The following is a 17,628-nucleotide window of genomic DNA, read 5'->3' on the forward strand; positions in this document are numbered from 1 at the left end:
TTGACCCAGGAGTTGCTTGCCATGGACGAAAAATCGCGCGCTTGCAAGGCCCAGCTTGAACAGGTAGGATTGCTCTTTCCCTCCGCGACCGGCTCAATTTGCTCCCATGTCAGTCGTTGCAATCCCTGGAAGAGGGAGCTAGTCAGGCAGGACAGAAGCGATGCATCATCCTGAGTGGAGGAGTAGACACCTGCGCCATCGTCATGGCTTGCAGGGACCTTGGGCTCCACCTAGACCTCGCAGTCTCTGTGTCAGTTTCCAACGAGAGTGGAAACTTTGAAGGAACGGACGAGGAGTTCGTGAAGGAGCTTGCAGCAGCATGCGGTCTAGAGCTACACTACTTGCACACGAGCGCGATGGAGCTGGTGTCCAACATGCTGCCCTTCTGCGTGAAGACCCTCGAGACCTATGATCCTATGGACCTCCGGAACTCCATGGTGGTTGCTCTTGCCCTCCACAAGGCGAAGGAGCTCGGGTGTACTCAGGTAGGAGGGAGGAAGAGACGAAGAGACGAGGAACGATGAGAGGGAGGTGGGGGAGAGAGAGGTATATTGAGTTGTGGCATGGCAGGTCATCACCGGGGATGGAGCTGACGAGTTGCTGGGGGGATACAGCTTCACGTGGAAGGGTGAGGAGCCGACATGGAGTCAGAAGCGGCAGGAAATGTGCTCTGCCTGGAAGTTTAGCGCTATGGTGCGACTCTTGGGCCGCTTGGTTGATCTCACGGTTGCACAGAAAATGGCAGTAGCACTTGGAATGAAGTACTTCAGCCCTTACGTTCAGGTTTGATAGCCAACAGATGTTGTAATCGTGGACTCTGCAATCGGTCAAGCTCATGGATGCCATCACCATCATCATTACCATTATCATTATCATTATCATTATCATTATCATTATCATTATCATTATCATTATCATTATCATTATCATTATCATTATCATCGTCGTCGTCGTCGTCGTCATCATCATCATCATCATCATCATCATCATCATCATCATCATCGTCATCATCATCATCACCACCACCACCACCACCACCACCACCACCACTGCCATCTTCGTTTTCGGTCTTTGATCTGGCATTGACGGTATTCCAGCCTTCCTTCAAGGAGTGGGCGCTGAAGGAAACCGACAAGTCAGACTGTATCGGCTCGGCTCGCATCCACATCAAGGTCATGCTCTCGTTCGCAGACGGTGACGTCATCACACATTGTTTGACAGCTGGGCGATGAGAAGGTCGATCACGTCACTGGGAAACTCCCTCTCCGACGAGCTTACCCCGATGCCATCAGCGCTTGGCGCAGGTAGGGAAGGAGATGAGAGGTGATGAGGGTCAAGCCGCTGCCTTCAGGAAGGACCCGATAGAAGTCGGCAGCGGTAGCACTTGCTTGTCAAGGAAGGACTTTTGGGGACCACCGCCCGATCCGGAAGTCGTTGACAAGCTGAGAAAGGAGGTACTTGGAAGAAGGAGAGAGGGGCTGAGGGGGGAAGAGATGGAGAGCCAAGGCAACAGAGATGAAGAGGAGCAAGAGGAATGCATGGAGGAGTAGAACACGGTGGAGGAGGACGAGGAGAACATGAAGGAGGAGAACATTGAGGAGCTTCTCTTGAGCTGTTCTTGATTCGACTTCTTCTTTCTTGCAGGACCACGTTGTGATCAGAGACGCCGAGCACCTGACCTACTACAAGCACTTCGCTCAGACGTTCCCTGATGGTCTGCCGAGTCGCCGTCGGCAGGAGGGGCATTGTTGCAAAGACTGCGGCTACGAGCTTGAGTACAGAAGGAGGAGGGGGAGGAGAACAAACTGCTGATACGTGTCCAGTCGTCCTACTGCGACTTTCTGCTTGGTTTGCGGCTGCTTTCCAGGCATGAGAACTTAAGTCTACAGAGAGATTGTTGACTTGTATTCAGCGCAAGATTTGGCGTAAGGGGACCTGTAAATCAAAGTACTCCGTCGTGCACGGAGAAGTTGACATTGGTTCATATTTATTTCAGGCAAAATGTAGCTATGTTATAGAAATTACGAATAGGAAAAAAATACTGGTAGGGGAGGAGAGAAATACAAGCAAGGGGGGATCTCAGTTGAGAGAGATCTCAGTTGAGATATTCCTCACGTGCGCTGCTGTAAACCTCATGCGCTCGAAGACGTCTGTGTGTCCCTCCAATAGGCCATGGCCGGCACGTATCGGGTCAACAGCGGCCGTTTCTCGTCCTCCTCCCTCAGCAGACGAACGTCGCTGGTGTAGAGGAGGAGAGGCATCCCCAGAGTCTCTCTTGTGTGCAGGACCGAAGCGAGCATGGCGCTCAGGGCGACCAGAGAAAAGATGTAGTAGACCGCGTTGACTCCTGCGTGAATGGCGGAGGTTGCTATGAGGGGAGACAGCATGGCAGCGATACGCCCGAAGCTGTTGCTGAAGGCGATGCTGGAAGCCCTCAGAGTGGAGGGGAAAAGCTCACCGGAGTAGATGTAGATGACGGTGAAGGGACCCGCGACCATGGCACGTGCGACGGCGTTGAGAGCCATGAAGTAGTGGATCTGAGTGGTCTCCACGCTTGCGAAGAGGCAGCAGACAGAGACGAGGAAGAAGCCAGTGATCATCGCTCCTCGCCTCCCAATGTACGATGAGTCCATGTAGAAGATGTTGGCGAAGATGACCAGGCACTCCACCCCGCTGTTGATCATGACGGCCTCGTAGGCTTCCTTGAGCTCCAGGTTAAAGAGTTGCTCGAGCATGACGGGATAGATGAAGATGTGACCATAGTAGATGAAGCCGCAGGAGGTGAAGGCAATGGTGAGATACAGGGTAGAGCCCAACAAGTCGCTGCCAAACATCTCCAGGAACCTCCAAGTGTTATCGTTGTCCTCGCTGATCGCGGGGTCGTGTGAGTGGCAGACCTCTCCACCCGCCTGCATCTCTGTCCCATTGACCTCGTTGAGAGTCGTCAACAGCGCCTTGATCTCCTCCTTGCGATCGTGGACGAAGAGGTAATGGGGTGACTCTGGGATGAACAAGAACATGAGCGGGAGGGAGATGAGACCCGGGACGATGCAGATGAAGAGCATATACCTCCACCATAGCTGGTCACCGGGCATGCTCTCATGGACTACGATTCCAACGACGCAAGCAAAGAAGGTCCCGAACGCAAACGCAACCCCGATCAGAGTCATGGCGAACCGAGCCCTCCACCGCGTCGGCGACCACTCGAGCAGCAGCGCGTCTGCCACGGGGATCATGGAGCCCACTCCCACCCCCGTGAAGAATCTCGCGACAGAGAAGGAGATGATATCGGTGGCAACAGCGGAGAGGGAGCCGAAGATGCAGAAGAGGACGGCCATCCCCAACAGTGTGTTCCTCCTTCCGAAAATATCTGCGAGGATCCCTCCGCAGAGGTTCCCCGTGAGCAAACCGGCAAAGATGGCTGACAAGATATGTCAGGAGCCTCCCATTGATAGCACATGACAAAGACTCACTGCTTCCGATGGCGGCAAAGGTCATCTCGCCCAGCCCCCACTCCTCAGAAAGCGGCTTCCTCAGCATGGAAATCACTGTCATCTCCATTCCATCCGCCATGACCAGGAGAGCGAGGATGAAGAACAATCGGAACTGATACCACCCCACCCCTGCATGATCTATATGCTCGTCCACGGTCGGAGCATCCTTTATGCCCGTCATCTGCATCAAATGCACGTTCAGTCCCCGAACCAAACGTCTGGCCCTCCTCCCTCTCAAAGCTTTCTTGGTTCCTCGACTGTCTATCTGGATTTTCACTTCTGATCCTTACTCTTGTGCCGCATACTTCAGGTCTTTCTACAACCACTCTCCTTTCTCCCACTCTCGACGGATCAGTCCCAAACAACAATACTTCCATTCCATCTGAGATCAAACCACATTCAGGTTCTAACCATCGAAATTCTATCCTTGTTCGCTCATATCTGCCTTCGTTCCTTCTCCCTCTCTTCTGAATCCGTCGCTCTCGAGCCACTGCCTACAACATGTTCCCTGTGTATGATGCCTGTTCGCCAACAACCCCACCCCCCACCCATTATTTTACCCGTCGGATCCACCCTCCAATGAATGGACCCACCTCCAGATCGCTTCTACCCACACCAGGTCATCCCTTAGATGGACCACCCCAGCAAATTCCATATCAATCATTTTCACCCCCTGAGTTTTAGATAAAAATACCCCTGTTTATCGACTAGTGATACCACCCACCAGGGATCAAATTCCAAGTCTAATATCCCCCGTACCCCTTTTGGGCCCTCACCCACCCCCACCTCTTCTCCTCCATCTGTCTAACCTTGAACTGCACCTGTTTGGGCTGTCCGTTATTCATCTTATGGTACGTTACTCTGCTGCAGGATGATGGAGTTCTATTCTTGTTGGTGACCCGGCGTACCGTCACTGAGCCGGGCGGGCTTGATTTAGGGCTCGGCCCGAGTCCGGGTCACCGCCGGAGTCCGGGGAGTCCGGTGATCGGACCGGCCGCTCCGGGGCGGCCCCCGCGGGCACCGCCGGTACCGCGTCACCAGGAGAGACTGGACTGTATACTGTACGTGAAGGTATCACGGTTAAGTTTGGGGGACAGCAGTCTGCGGCTGTCTTTTCTCTTCAAGGCTTCTCGCTGTTTGGCCAGTGCGACATTGTCAGGGTCAAGCCTCCTCGACTACTCTCCTGATTGTCCTCGCACTGATCTTTAACTTAACTTTGAGTAAAGAGGGTACTAGCGGTGCCCCAGTGGTGACCGGGCCCTCAGCGGACCGTCGGACCGTCAGAATTGAGGCCCTTACTAAGTCCCCTAGCGGCGGCGGCGGCGAAGCCCGCCTGGCGCGGCCGTGGCCTGCCGCCGCCCGGCCGCCCGGGCCGCCGATCAGGCCCGGGTGACCGTCACTGGCCGGGCAGTACCGTGGCTGGACGGTCCGAACACCCGGTCGGCTTGCCGGGCAGTCCACAAACAACTTTGACTCAGTCAAAGTCTGAACTTTGAAACAAGGGTAGGTAGCACTACCCACCCCTGACGTCCCGGAGTCACCAGCCATGAACCCTCCTTCCTTCTCACTCCCCCCATACCTATGTATGCCTGTAGAAAGATCGCATCTCACTGGTCTCAAACCTGCCCTCCCTCCTTCCCACCCTCTATCAGCTCCCTACCCCGGGTCTTTCCCTACCCCTCTACCCGTACTAGTTCCCTCACCCTACCCCGCAGCACCTCCCAGTTCTTACCAAAATCCCCGATCCCCCACGAATCTGCTTCCCGCGCGAGGCTCAGCTACCTTGCAGCGTCGTCCCTGCAGACCTCCTGTAGGCACTCGTACTTGCGTTTCATCGGAATCGTAGACAAGGCTTCGAGGCGCTGTGGAGTAGACATGGAGGAGGAGCAGCAGGAGCAGCAGGAGCAGCAGGAGCAGGAGCACGAGCACGAGCACGAGCACGAGCACGAGCACGAGCACGAGCACGAGCACGAGCACGAGCACGAGCACGAGCACGAGCACGAGCACGAGCACGAGCACGAGCACGAGCACGAGCACGAGCACGAGCACGAGCACGAGCACGAGCACGAGCACGAGCACGAGCACGAGCACGAGCACGAGCACGAGCACGAGCACGAGCACGAGCACGAGCACGAGCACGAGCACGAGCACGAGCACAAGCACGAGCACGAGCACGAGCACGAGCACAAGCACGAGCACGAGCAGGAGCACGAGCACGAGCACAAGCACGAGCACGAGCAGGAGCAGGAGCAGGTGCAGGTGCAGGTGCAGCAGCAGGCGCAGGAGCTACCAGGCGGCGAGTCCTTCTGCGTGATCTGCCTGGGGACAGAACGCGACATGAGGTATGAGGTGAGCTTGACCTGCCGTCACACGCTCCATGCCTCTTGCTTCAAGAGGCTGCTGGAGCACGTCCTCGATGACGAGCAAGAGTCCCTTGTGCCCCCTAAGTGCCCTCATCCCGGATGCAAGACAATAGTCGGCTATGACACCCAAGCTCTGCTCCTCATCTACGCAGACGATGAGCAAGCGCAGCGCCTGCTCAAGGTTTACGACAGCAAGAAGAGCAAGTACGACGCTTGGAAGATGGGTTACCTGCCTTGCTCCACCCCTTGCTGTGAGGCCGTCTCGAGGCTGGTGTGTGTTGGCACGGCAGCGAGCCAGGCCACGGTCAAGTGCGACAGCTGCATGGCGACCTACTGCGCTGCTTGCTCGATGGCGTCTTGAAGCGTTATTCCCTCCCACATTCTCGTCGACTGCGAGCAGCGAGTGCTGAGTGAGGAGGGGCTCCGAGCTCTCGACGAACTGTACGATGCAGCCGATGATCAGCACAGGAGGATGCGGCTGCGCGACCCGCCCGTAGAGCTCAGACCGTACCCTCGCCAGCAGCCTGCAGCCCGCGACCCTCGCCCGTCCTCACTTGAAGGCAGTCTGACCCATCATGCCCCGGTAGACATGAGGACGATGGGCACCGAGGTGCAAGCGTCCGAGCAGCTAGCCATAGGCGCTCAGGCCCAGCTGGATCTCCGCCTACAAGCACGACGACTTCGGAGGGGTCTGCACTGGGGAGGTCGACGTCTCGACGGCCAAGAAGGCCATCACGGCCAAGACGACGACGACGAGCTCGATGATTACCTGCGCTGGAGGATGCGGAGACTCGAGGATCTAGGCGGCCACCCGGACGACGAGCTCCAACAGGTCATACAATGCATGCAACACCAGCTCAGCACCGTCACGAGGAGGGAAGAGATGGAGATCTCCGCTATCTCCCGCCAGCTCCACACTGGTCCTGTCGACAAGGTCGCCGTCGAGCTGCTGGAGGCACGGCTGCGCATCATCCAGCAGAAGCTTCAGCTGCTCGAGAGCACGCGACAAACGCTCCAAGGCACGATCCGCGACCCGGCAGTAGACGCCCCGCAGCACATGATGCTCAGCCGGAGGCGACCCCCACGCTGAGCCTTGGAGACATTCACAAGATGTGCGACAGAGCTTTGCATCCCTCCTTGAAGTCGAGGATAAGCAGGATCGCCAGCGGCGAGGAGCGCGAGGAGGCCGGAGCAGACCCTACAAGCGACCAGGAGCAGATCGCAAGGACCACCAAGCCCTGCCTCAACTGCGGGTATCGCATCCTCAAGACGGGAGGATGCGACCACATGACGTGCGGGAAGTGCCGGCACGAGTTCTGCTGGAGGTGCCTCAGACCATCCAGCCACCACTCCTACAGCAGCTGTCGGGGGGAGCCAGACCTGCTGTCGTTCTCTCAGGAGCTGCAGCCTGCCATCAAGGACGTCATCGACAAGTACCGCGGGGCCGAGTCGCCTATGGAGAGCAGCCTAGTCGAGTACACGCACAGGCACTTGGCACCCGGCAAGCCTATAGACGAGAATAAGAAGAGGGCGGACTCGCAGCGGCTGTCCGAGATGCTGGAACACAGGCTTTCTATGCCCAGACGCCTCGTCTACCGCGAGGTCAGACGCACAGCGGAGATGAGAAGACTGCAGGACATGCAGCTGGAGGTTGAGCAAGAGAGGATCGCCTGCTCGTTTGTGCTCCGTCAAGTCCGTGACAGCGGTCGCAGCCCCATCAGCAAGGATGCAGCCCTCCGAGTCTGCTTGGACCCCTACAGGCAGTACCTCAAGTACCGGGCCGCCAAGCGCAGCCTCTTGGACGCGCAGGAGGAGCTGAGGAGGACAGTTACCCGCCAAGCCCCGCTTGACTTCGTCGAGGGTCAGCGCCACGTGGTCGACTGCCAGTGCCACGTCATCGACGTGGATCTTGCTCGCCTGGAGTTGCAGAAGCAAGCTTGCGCCCTCATGGGCATCGACGTGCCTCCCTGGCTCCTGTCATGCTCCGAGCGGCTATCAGATGCCAAGGAGCAGCAGCCCCAAGACATCAGTGAGGCTATCTGCACCAGGACCTTTCTGGACGCTCATCGAGACTTCATGCTATCGAGGATGAGCCAAAGAGTACAGCCGACAGGCACAGAGTGACCGCGCGGTAGGAGCAGGAGCAGGAGCAGGAGCAGGAGCAGGAGCAGGAGCAGGAGCAGGAGCAGGAGCAGGAGCAGGAGCAGGAGCAGGAGCAGGAGCAGGAGGAGAGTCAAGACTTTCGATTATACTGTCGCTGACGTCCATTGCTGTCCCGTACCGCTCAGCAATACTAGTTCAAGCTGGCCCCCTCCGCCGGCCCCGCCAGGCTAACTTGCCGCAGTGCCTTGCCGCAGTCACTGAGCCACTAGTGGTGCCGCCGATCGGACCACGGTCCTATTGTATTTTATTTGCGTGCAGCGCCGGTTCACACAGCAAGTATTCCGTACAATGGCGCAGTCCTGTAAGGTGAAGTGATCCCTTTTTGGCGCTATGACAGGGGATGGGAATGTGTATGGTCAATAGGAGAAGAGAGAATGGTGATAATTAAAGAATGCCCATTCATTCCAGATTGAGAAAAATGTTCTTGAGTGTGTTCAACACAACTGCACTGTTGTTGTCACGACGTGAAGATTCATCTTTGTCCTCGCGATGCACACGTGTGCTAGATCACCATGTAGAACATAGATATCCGTCTCATTGTTGTTCTTGCTACTGGGGCTTGTTACAGGATGTGCCGATTTCTTTGCCAGCCACCTTATTGACTTATTTCCCATCGGGCAGGCAAAGTAGTAACTGACAGTCGTCATGGAGGTATTTGAACCCTCTTTTAATGAGAGTCCGAGTCACATCAAACTTGCAGCTTTCTATCAGCTTTTGGGCCAGATGTCTGATCTGTATCTTGCTCATGCCAACCGAGATTGCAAGCTTCGCTGTCACCAAAAGCGTGTTGCACCCCATGAGGAGTAGAGAGTGTTTGTTCAAAGGGACGTTTGCTTCGAGAAAGATTACGAGCGGAATCAAGGTAGGGGTTGAAGGGCTTGTCTATGTCATGCAGATTTCAATGAAGTATTGAATGTTCTTGCAGTCGTTAAGGTGCCAGGACGAACTGGAATATATTCCAATTGAAGTGTTTGGAGACGTAATTTTTGTTGCGATTTGCTGCTGCTCTTCAAGTGCAAATGTTTTCGATCATGATATCTCCTACAGAGAAGCGACTCTCTCGTGAAGACAGTCGCTTCGTGGTGGAAACATCATGAGATGCACAGGAGCAAGGTGGTTTTGATTGCAAACAATGGCCAAGTAGCTCAATATCTTGGCAGGTCAGGTCCCAAGATGTTACTGTCCTGTATGAGAAGAGACTCGGCGATGGAACCTACGGAGAGGTTGGATAATACTCAGATGTGGCATTTGCCATCATCTCAAATATGCCGTATTCGTAGGTGTTTCTTGCCAGAGTTCACTCTGAATCTCAAGGCGAGATCCTCGGGGTAAACATGTTATTACTGTTTAGCGACTGTGTTGTGCTATCAACATGTTTGTGCTCCAGATTGAAAGTGGCTGATTCTGAGATGTATAGGTCGCCAAGAAGGCAAAAGATGGGCTCAAGGACACTGATGAACCTGAGGGGTAGACATGCTGACACTGAACAAGCCGATCCGATGATTGTGCCCAGGACTGAAAAGGTTCGCGCGCTAGACGACGTGGAGCAGCAAGACCTTGCCAAAGGTTTGTTTTCTACTCTTGGACTTCGTTGCCTCTCTCCCTCGCTTGCCCGATGTTTGAGTATGGACGTCAACTTGTGCATGCTGTCAAGAAATTTGAAGTCTCAAGTGCGAAGACCTGACGTGGAATCATAGAATACTTGCAAGTGGAAGCATACGTCAATGACCTCGTCAAGGAAAATTGTCCCGAGGTCAACCTATTTCCAAAAGGAAATGTGTGAATTGAATCGAAGTTGCAGGTCGCCGCGCCATACCTCGGAAAGATGTACAAGGGCGGAAAGGTTTTGAAATTGCGTCTAGACCCTGAAAGGATGATGATCTTTGACCAGAACTGGCTCATATGGAAATATCTTCAAGGAGAAACATTGGAGGACATTCTCATTCGATGCGATGAAATTTACAGGTGAAGTGATGATTGCTGTCACAGAGAATTTGGAGGACAAGAAAGGTGATTGTACTCATTCTCTTCCAGCCTTCGTCCCCTAGCAAGCGCGCTTGGTATTGAAGATTTTGAGGACAGAAGCATACTATCGCTGAGGTTCGCCTGCTTCTTGAACTCTCCTACATGTCGGCCCCTGACGTTCCTCGCACTTTCAGACAATTGGTCAACGCTGTTGCTGCGCAACTCCTCCAATGCTGCTATGTGAGGAAGAGAGAGATCTCAATATGATAGACCCGTGTATCACATTGAAACTGGAACAGAAACTCGAGAAGGCTGGTGTTGCCCACAGAGACATCAAACCCTTCAACATCATGGTCACCAACTCCAGGTAACCCCTTTGCCCGCGGAAGAAGCAGGTGTCGAGTATCGCCAGATGACAATGATGCAGGTTGATACTCATCGATTTCGGATCTGCTGCAGCGATGGGAGTGAGGTATGTGGCAGCGCCAGTGGGGTCTAACGTGGATACTTGAATGATCCTCGTCCAACCCAGGGAGCGAGTCGGCTACGACTACAACAAGTCGCCGTGTGATCCACGATATGCTCCCCCGGAGCAATTCATCGACGAACAGGTGTGGCTGAGAACACTCGCAGGCCTGTCTGACCCTGCGCGTCCCAGGAATGGGCCAAGTATGACGTGTATTGTGTCGGGCTGATACTAGTGAGGATTCTTTTCCCTCCCCTCTGGGACGGCCAGGTGAGAACGAATCGCACTCAATCGCTCCTTTGACGCTCCCTGCTCTCGTTCGAACTGGCAGCACTTTGATGAATTCTCTGATTCGTACCATGCGGCAAAGGTTGACCCGTTGGTTGTACATGTGCATGGCTGACAGTCACGCAGTACGACCTCGACGCCTGGCTCACTAGAATCATCTTGGCAGACAGTATGAATCCTGCCGCAAGGATGAAGTCACCAAGGGTTTGTCGTGACTTGGCTGTGCAGGCGCCCTGGGAAAGGGCTATGAGAAGCCGAGGTGGAAGTTTCCGATCCTGAGGTCGAGGGAGGAGGAGAGAGACGAGGTTGGCTTGCCTGCTGCCTCCAGCCCCCCTCACGTGGTCTACAGGAATATGTTGCGCTTGCAGAGATGAGCTGCAACTTTCCCGACGATGGATCTCTGCTGAACATGTGCAGCATCAAGGTAACAACCCATGCTTGACGGGCCGTGGCCTCACCCTTGTACAGGAAGGTCTGGAGGTTCTTAACGTGAAGGACGGGGGAGTCTGCTGGGAAACCTTGTGAGCAAGTCTTCGCTCCCTCTTCTCCCTACTCGCTCAACCTTGTACAGGCGACAAATCCTTGCCAAGAAGCCTGCCAAGAGGATGTCATCAGGAGTCGCGTGAGTTTCTGACTCCGTCATGCCACTGCCATGCTGAAACTGCAAACTTGGTCAGGTTGGATCGTGTGCTCAAGGCTGGGCAGAGGGGCGGGCAAGGAGTGAAGGGTGTCATCGACAAAATCATCCGCAACGGTGAGTGATGATGTGGACAAGTAGCCGCCCCTCACGTTGCTGGAACAGCGCAAAAGGAAGGATGATAGTGATCCCCTCCCCTTGAAAAATCTTCACGTCTGATTCCCCACGGATACGTCGACACCTGCAGCTTGCAAGCTTTGCACCCTCGAGGACTGCCAAACCTCAGAACTCCTTAACTTGGACGAGAGACAATTAATAGGACGTGTATTTGTTTGTGTGTACGAAAGCAAAAAAATCATCGAGTCTGCTCACTGTTGACGGTAGTCGCAATACGTGTGCGATCTCCCTCCATCGCAATGGTTGTCAAAATAGCCGCCCGAATGCTGCGAGAAGAGCATGTGAGAAGTGAACTAGCAACAGTCTTCAGGAGTACCTGGCCGTCCCAGTCACCGAAGCCATAGCAGATGTAACCGCATGGCTGGTTGGTGGACGTGTACGACTGCAAGTACACAAAGATGAGGTTCTGTTCGCGAGGAGGGGATGAGGCTAAATACAATCAGCTGACCTGAGGCTGCAATCCGTTTGATCCGGAGTATCCGATGTCGCCACTGCCAGCTCCGGCAAGCAGCTTTGTGCATCTTAGTCAGTATCCCTCTTCTTTATGATTCTCAGCTTTCACGAGCACATGGCATGAAACCATTTCTTCTATCTCTCATCTCTCATCTCATTCCCCCAATCGTCTCGCTCACCGCAAACATGTCGGGCAAAGAACCTACTACCCCTACCCATGTCATATCCACGTACCCACCTACCTGAAAGTCTAGAAAATGATAGGAATGACCCCTCCTTCACCAGTAGGACCCTATGATCGTCATACCCCGGCACATAGGGCACTCTTTGGGTCCGCCTCGGAGAGCTATTTCGGGTTGGTGAGCCATGGCTGCGCCGCCGCTAGAGGAATTCCATGCCGTGAGGCCGCAGGCTGCGGGGAGAAGACAGCGAGCAAGGTGAGAGAAGAGACAAGAGACAACGGCGGTTGCTTCTTCCCTGCTTCGCTGCCATCGTTTCTTCCTGCTCTCTGCATCTAGCCCTCTTCCCCATGTTCAGTGTTCTTCTGGTTTTGCGTCGCCAGCCACGTGTCGTACCTTCAAACTGATCCTTTCCTCTCACACGAGGAAGCATCGCGTTTGGCAGTATACCATATAGCTACTTAACACTTTCACTTGACTGAATCGTATGTGTTTCCATCTTGTATGACGCGTGATGGCCTGCGGATCAATTTGTACCGCAGTACCAACGGATATCCATCTGCTTCAATTGAACCTTGTTTCCCAACTGTCTTCCTCTGCACGTGTTGAACTTGTTTGATTGTGTGTTTCACTGTTGCCGCATTCTATTTAGAGCACAACTAGTTGGTGGATGCTGACGTTGTGGAACAGGGTCGTCTTCCTTGCGGGATCATTTGTGTTGGGACTCATTGCCGTCATGGCGCTCGTTGCTCCTGGCAAGAGTCACCCCGAGTCTCGTTCCGTCTCCAAGTTGTTTTCGATGCCTTCCATCTCTCTTGGCATCAGGTGCCTCTCACGCCGCCCTCATCACCTTCTCCTGACGGTCTGCGTGTCACAGGGAGCACGAGGGAGTCCCTGCTCCGATCGCCCCTGCCGATCGTGATCCCACCAGCAAGATCGCCAAGGGAACGAACCCCACTAGCCCCATGCAGCTTGACACGCAGGCTACCGCGTAAGAGGAGGCGCCGAGGAGCCGCTCGTGCTTACGTCTTGACGCAGGCGGTATAACTATCAGATGGGCAACGACCTGACATGGCCGCCACACGACACCGACTACATTCCCACCGGCGCATACTCTGCTGGGTACAAGGGACCGTATGACAACGACTACAACTGGCCGGACGACACCCAGGTAACATCCCGAGGTATTGCTCGTGCTGGTGATTGACTTTACCTTGCAGGTTCTCCGCAATGATGAGTGGGTGCAAGCTGGTGGCGTCGGCTGTGGAATGACAGGAAACAATTGCTGATGTTGTCATCAAGTTATTTTAAGCTCGGAAAGGGTTTCTTTTTTCCAACCTCGTGTCTCTTTGCTTCGCCGAGGGTTGTTGTTGGAGCTCTCTTAAAGTCGCTAGAAAACTCTCGTGTGGAGAATGCGGTGCGGTCGCTGTTTATTGATTGAAAAAGCCTTGTGTAGTATCTACGCCTCTCTCCCTCCCTGCTTCCCTCTTGTTCTCTCCTCCCGCCTCCCTACCCATTCTGCGGTTTGACCCCATGACCCACCATCGCACTCGTTTATGTCCTCTAGATTCACAGCCTGAAGTAAATGCTGCTGCTGCTGCTGTACACCAGCACCATCATGGCATGTGCGAGGAGTCTCTCAAGAAAGACAAGAATGTTACGAGATAATGACGGTTGTTGCTTTATGCCTTCATCTCGCAAGGAGCAGCACTTTTACGTTATCAGGATACGTTCGTGCTTTACTTTTACGTACAAAGATATCTTGTATAGGTACATGAATCAAACATCTGCAACTTTGCTAGCGCGTCTGACTGTGTAAACTCTTCATTTTTTATGAGTAGCAGGCTGAGAAGGAGCCAGTAAATCTTCGAGCTTCTTCTTGAACTCCGCATTTGACTTGGTCAAGCTCTGAACTTCATCCGCATGTTTCTTCTCGTCCAACTTTTCACGGCACATGGTCAGACACAACGCGCAGAACTTGCAAGCAATCCTCACCGTCCGTCTCTCGAGCTCTTTCCTCTCTGTAGCTTCGCACAGTTCCTTCAACTCTTGAACTTGCCTCTCGAGATCCGAGTTCTCAGTGACAAGTCTGTTTACATTCTCTTCCATCTCCATCTTTCTTTGCTCAGAGAGCAGTGCCTTGCGCATTCCAAATGCAATACTGGACAAAGGAGAAGGGAAAGGGTCAGGAGGAAGGGGATCGGTTCTCCTGTGGTTGTCTCTTACCAGCTCTCGTAAAGTGTCTGATACGCTGCTATCCTCATCCTGATCTCGTCGCGCACCCGGAGCAGCAGCAACCCTCGCTCCGCACAGTTGATCGTGACCTCCATCAGCATGTCAGCACCACTCAAGGGCGGCCAAGAGGAGCCACCTGTCTGATCACTTCGTCGAATGTCTGACGGAAGAGCTCTTCTCGGACCGGGCAGATGCCCGTCTCCCTCGCCTGCCTCGTCTGAAGCTTCGAGTCCAGCTCCTCCTGCATCATACTCATCACCAGCTGCCATCGCGTCTGCAAGCTCGGGGGACCTGTAGATTGATGACATCCAGCCTTGTCGCCGGCGTGCTGGACACAAACTGCACCCACAACTGTCCGTCCTCCGTCCATTCCCTGCAGGAGGCGCAACCGGCGTTATTCATGGATGAGCGCAACGTGAGGTGGAAGGTACCTGGGAGGAAGGATGGAGTTGAGGACGTCTGCTGTCTGACTTGCAACCGTTGGAGCCTTCAACTTGCCCTTGGACGATGCCACGAGCACGGGGATATCATAGCGAACCAGCGAGACGATGGGAGGAAGCATTTCTATCGAGCCCCTTACACCACCTGAAGCTTTAAGTCACATTCCCAGGATTCGTTCAATGTCTCAGGTCGTTCTCAATGGGCGAGCGTGTAAGTTTCCATCTTGTATGATGGCATGTTGGAAGTTGACCGTGGCAACCCAGCTACTCAGTTGCATCAACCTTTGAAACGCGTTCCCTTCCTCACAATGACACCCGTCATAGAATAATTCACTGCCTCCCTTACTTCCTCTCATCTAACCTGGGACTACCACTGCCGCAAGTTGCCATAACCAGGAGCGCACTGGTGGCCCAGAAACTCCGTCTGAGCAGGCCCACTGCAATGATCTCTTTCGAAGGTGGCGCCGGCGCGGCGCGCTCCTCCTCCATGTCCTCTTCCCCACCTCGTTCCTCCATGTCTCCTCCTCCTCGTTCCTCCATGTCTCCTCCTCCTCCTCTCGTGTGCGACTGTCTTGACAGCCCGCCCAGTGGCTGCACCGCCGCCACCCAGTCATCACCATGAGGCTACCAGCACAACGGCCGTACACCGTTACGTTTTCAGTTTCAACTATAACCGTTCAAGTTTTTAGTCAATTGCGTTTTTCCAAGATTTGTCCAGAAATAGTCCATATTAGCGCTCCATGCCGGTGCCTGTGCTGGCGGTAGGCTGCCTGCTCATGGTGAAGGGAGGGATGGTGAGCATCAGCATCCTTGCATGAGCATACCTCAGCTTGTGTCGCGCTTGCTGTCCAAGAGCTGTGTCGATGTTGTGGATTGGCTCCTTACTTTTCTGACTCCTGATTCTGCTTGCGCTCACTCCCACCCCTGTTGTTTCATAGTCGTCCCCCCCTTCGCCCTCCCCATTTGTTTGTTCTTGGTAGCCCCGAATGGATTGGGCAGTGATCTGTACTTCCTTCACATCCTTGAAGCCACCTGCAAGATCTGTTGACATTCATCTCATGTCATGTTTGTTATAGGTGATGGGTCATTACTCCGCAAAGAACTACGATCCGAACCCTAAGTCAGCCTGGGAGCGCGAGAATTCACTTCCGGGAACAGATGGTGTCCCAGTGAGTCAAAAGAAGAAAAAGACAGGAGAGGTCAAGTACAGCGCTGATGGGACTGCATACAAGACATAATTCGGCATGATGTGATACTGGCTTTCCCATCCATCCTCAATGTTTGGGGAGCAACTCGACCTCTGCATTCTTTGGCTAGGACTCCTTTCTGTTCAATGTTTCAAGCGAACATCTTGCGTCACGAGCATGACGATTTTTGCCACGGAATGACAAGATGATGTCCCGTGTATGGTGTCGCGAGGAATGTCTACAGGATAGGAGGTGGGTTGCTCTCTTATGCCATGTTATGCGAAACTTGTAATACAACACTTGCACGATTTTTGTATTCCCAACAACATGCATATCTTCTTGCAACACATCACAGTGTCACAGCTACATCACTACAAGTACGAACATGGGAGGGAAAATAACAAGACATAGGTGTAGCTATCAATCTTGACGGAGTAATTGTGATGCTGCTGGCACACACAGTGAACGACCTCCATCAAGACCAACGCACTGAAAGAGAATTAGAATTCAGTGACCGCAGCAACTATCTCAAGGTACCTGTCCGGTCATCCAGCTTGCGCCATCGCTGGCTATGAAAGTGATCATTGCCTGTTGGTGGGAGCAAACCATTACTCCCTATCAGACCACACAGGTATCTGTTGGAAGGTCTACCGCACAATCCTCCGGCTGCCCCACCCGTCCGAGGGGATGGAGCTTCGCGTTCTCCTTGACATAACTGTCGCACATCTCCTGGAGTTTCAAGTCATCTGAGTATACGGAATTGAAAATCATCGCGTACGTCTGACATCCCCGAGCGCTTGAAGATCTCCGTCATCACCGTCGCTGGGTTGATGCTGTTCACCCGGATGCCCCGATCGGCGAGTTCCAAGGCGGCGCATTTCGTCAAGGACTGTCGAAGTAGCGATCAGCTCTCTTCCTCGTCAAGTCAGGACAAAACAAGGACAGGGCCCACCTCTAGCGCTGCCTTGCTGACGCTGTAGCTCGTGAGGTTGGGGATGGTTCTTCAAGGAGTCAGAGAGACGATTCAGGACTGGTCAATGAACCTCGTTCCAGCCAAGCTCCCGACGTTGACGATCACAGATCCTCTTTGCATTCTTTTCGCTGCAGACTGGATGAGGAAGAAAGGCGCGCGCAAGTTGGTATTCATGGTTTGCTCGAACTCATCCACCGTCGTCGTTAGAACATTTTTCCCACGAGCGATCAAAATCCCCGCGTTGTTCACAAGAATGTCGAGCCCCCCCATCTTGTCGAAAGCCTCACTGACGGAAGTGTCGCAGGCTTCGACTCGAGAGAGATCAGCAACAGTAGTGAATACTCGACCAGTATGCTTGTGCTGCTCGAAAATCTGCTCCAGCACTTCCTTGTTTCGTCCAAGAAAGGTGACCTGAACCTTGAATCAGCCACCACAGTACCGTCATGTGAGTCAAACTTCACCTTCGCCCCGAGCTCCAGGAATCTGAGACCCGTGGCTTTTCCGATTCCGCTGGTGGCTCCAGTGACAAGGACATTCTTACCGGAAAAAGTGTTGGGCATCAGAACGTTGGTCGACATCGAAACTACGAGGTACGAACTTCACCGACG

At 53.9% G+C, this 17,628-nt stretch overlaps 8 protein-coding genes across 8 annotated transcripts; 5 read left to right on the plus strand and 3 right to left on the minus strand.

Moving 5' to 3' along the window:
* Positions 1 to 21: 21 nt before the first annotated feature.
* GUITHDRAFT_101654 (hypothetical protein) lies at positions 22 to 1,929 on the plus strand (the record flags this gene model as incomplete). The annotated part of the gene is made up of 9 exons (XM_005839406.1): positions 22 to 63; positions 114 to 485; positions 571 to 693; positions 736 to 783; positions 1,098 to 1,172; positions 1,222 to 1,304; positions 1,352 to 1,454; positions 1,645 to 1,714; positions 1,913 to 1,929. The coding sequence occupies 9 exons, from the start codon at positions 22 to 24 to the stop codon at positions 1,927 to 1,929; spliced, it is 933 nt and encodes a 310-aa protein (XP_005839463.1).
* A 203-nt stretch (positions 1,930 to 2,132) lies between these two features.
* On the minus strand, positions 2,133 to 3,681 carry GUITHDRAFT_101655 (hypothetical protein; the record flags this gene model as incomplete). Its single annotated transcript, XM_005839407.1, has 2 exons — positions 2,133 to 3,421; positions 3,474 to 3,681. The coding sequence occupies 2 exons, from the start codon at positions 3,679 to 3,681 to the stop codon at positions 2,133 to 2,135; spliced, it is 1,497 nt and encodes a 498-aa protein (XP_005839464.1).
* Positions 3,682 to 5,369: 1,688 nt separating this feature from the next.
* Positions 5,370 to 7,981, plus strand: GUITHDRAFT_101656 (hypothetical protein; the record flags this gene model as incomplete). The annotated part of the gene is made up of 3 exons (XM_005839408.1): positions 5,370 to 6,166; positions 6,221 to 6,896; positions 6,926 to 7,981. 3 exons carry the CDS (start codon positions 5,370 to 5,372, stop codon positions 7,979 to 7,981), a joined length of 2,529 nt encoding a protein of 842 aa, XP_005839465.1.
* A 684-nt stretch (positions 7,982 to 8,665) lies between these two features.
* On the plus strand, positions 8,666 to 11,558 carry GUITHDRAFT_133568 (hypothetical protein; the record flags this gene model as incomplete). The annotated part of the gene is made up of 26 exons (XM_005839409.1): positions 8,666 to 8,671; positions 8,721 to 8,882; positions 8,946 to 8,999; positions 9,068 to 9,133; positions 9,181 to 9,243; positions 9,301 to 9,348; positions 9,438 to 9,487; positions 9,534 to 9,586; positions 9,718 to 9,773; positions 9,822 to 9,863; positions 9,912 to 9,985; positions 10,010 to 10,030; positions 10,055 to 10,120; positions 10,180 to 10,225; positions 10,285 to 10,352; positions 10,413 to 10,457; positions 10,518 to 10,596; positions 10,644 to 10,721; positions 10,783 to 10,821; positions 10,866 to 10,908; positions 10,968 to 11,044; positions 11,089 to 11,163; positions 11,208 to 11,260; positions 11,311 to 11,361; positions 11,417 to 11,493; positions 11,518 to 11,558. 26 exons carry the CDS (start codon positions 8,666 to 8,668, stop codon positions 11,556 to 11,558), a joined length of 1,533 nt encoding a protein of 510 aa, XP_005839466.1.
* Positions 11,559 to 12,359: 801 nt separating this feature from the next.
* On the plus strand, positions 12,360 to 13,644 carry GUITHDRAFT_150564 (hypothetical protein). Its single transcript, XM_005839410.1, has 5 exons — positions 12,360 to 12,443; positions 12,876 to 13,010; positions 13,063 to 13,176; positions 13,224 to 13,356; positions 13,406 to 13,644. Exons 1-5 carry the CDS (start codon positions 12,373 to 12,375, stop codon positions 13,472 to 13,474), a joined length of 522 nt encoding a protein of 173 aa, XP_005839467.1. The 5' UTR covers positions 12,360 to 12,372; the 3' UTR covers positions 13,475 to 13,644.
* Positions 13,645 to 14,009: 365 nt separating this feature from the next.
* On the minus strand, positions 14,010 to 14,982 carry GUITHDRAFT_157065 (hypothetical protein; the record flags this gene model as incomplete). Its single annotated transcript, XM_005839411.1, has 6 exons — positions 14,010 to 14,126; positions 14,181 to 14,346; positions 14,412 to 14,509; positions 14,557 to 14,661; positions 14,712 to 14,793; positions 14,852 to 14,982. 6 exons carry the CDS (start codon positions 14,980 to 14,982, stop codon positions 14,010 to 14,012), a joined length of 699 nt encoding a protein of 232 aa, XP_005839468.1.
* Positions 14,983 to 15,591: 609 nt separating this feature from the next.
* Positions 15,592 to 16,357, plus strand: GUITHDRAFT_150565 (hypothetical protein). Its single transcript, XM_005839412.1, has 2 exons — positions 15,592 to 15,654; positions 15,937 to 16,357. Exons 1-2 carry the CDS (start codon positions 15,601 to 15,603, stop codon positions 16,096 to 16,098), a joined length of 216 nt encoding a protein of 71 aa, XP_005839469.1. The 5' UTR covers positions 15,592 to 15,600; the 3' UTR covers positions 16,099 to 16,357.
* Positions 16,358 to 16,575: 218 nt separating this feature from the next.
* On the minus strand, positions 16,576 to 17,580 carry GUITHDRAFT_64987 (hypothetical protein; the record flags this gene model as incomplete). The annotated part of the gene is made up of 6 exons (XM_005839413.1): positions 16,576 to 16,635; positions 16,699 to 16,776; positions 16,826 to 16,936; positions 17,000 to 17,048; positions 17,091 to 17,437; positions 17,482 to 17,580. 6 exons carry the CDS (start codon positions 17,578 to 17,580, stop codon positions 16,576 to 16,578), a joined length of 744 nt encoding a protein of 247 aa, XP_005839470.1.
* Between the last annotated feature and the right edge of the window lie 48 nt (positions 17,581 to 17,628).

The sequence above is a fragment of the Guillardia theta genome, assembly GCF_000315625.1.
Source record: "Guillardia theta CCMP2712 unplaced genomic scaffold GUITHscaffold_8, whole genome shotgun sequence".
NCBI lineage: Eukaryota > Cryptophyceae > Pyrenomonadales > Geminigeraceae > Guillardia > Guillardia theta.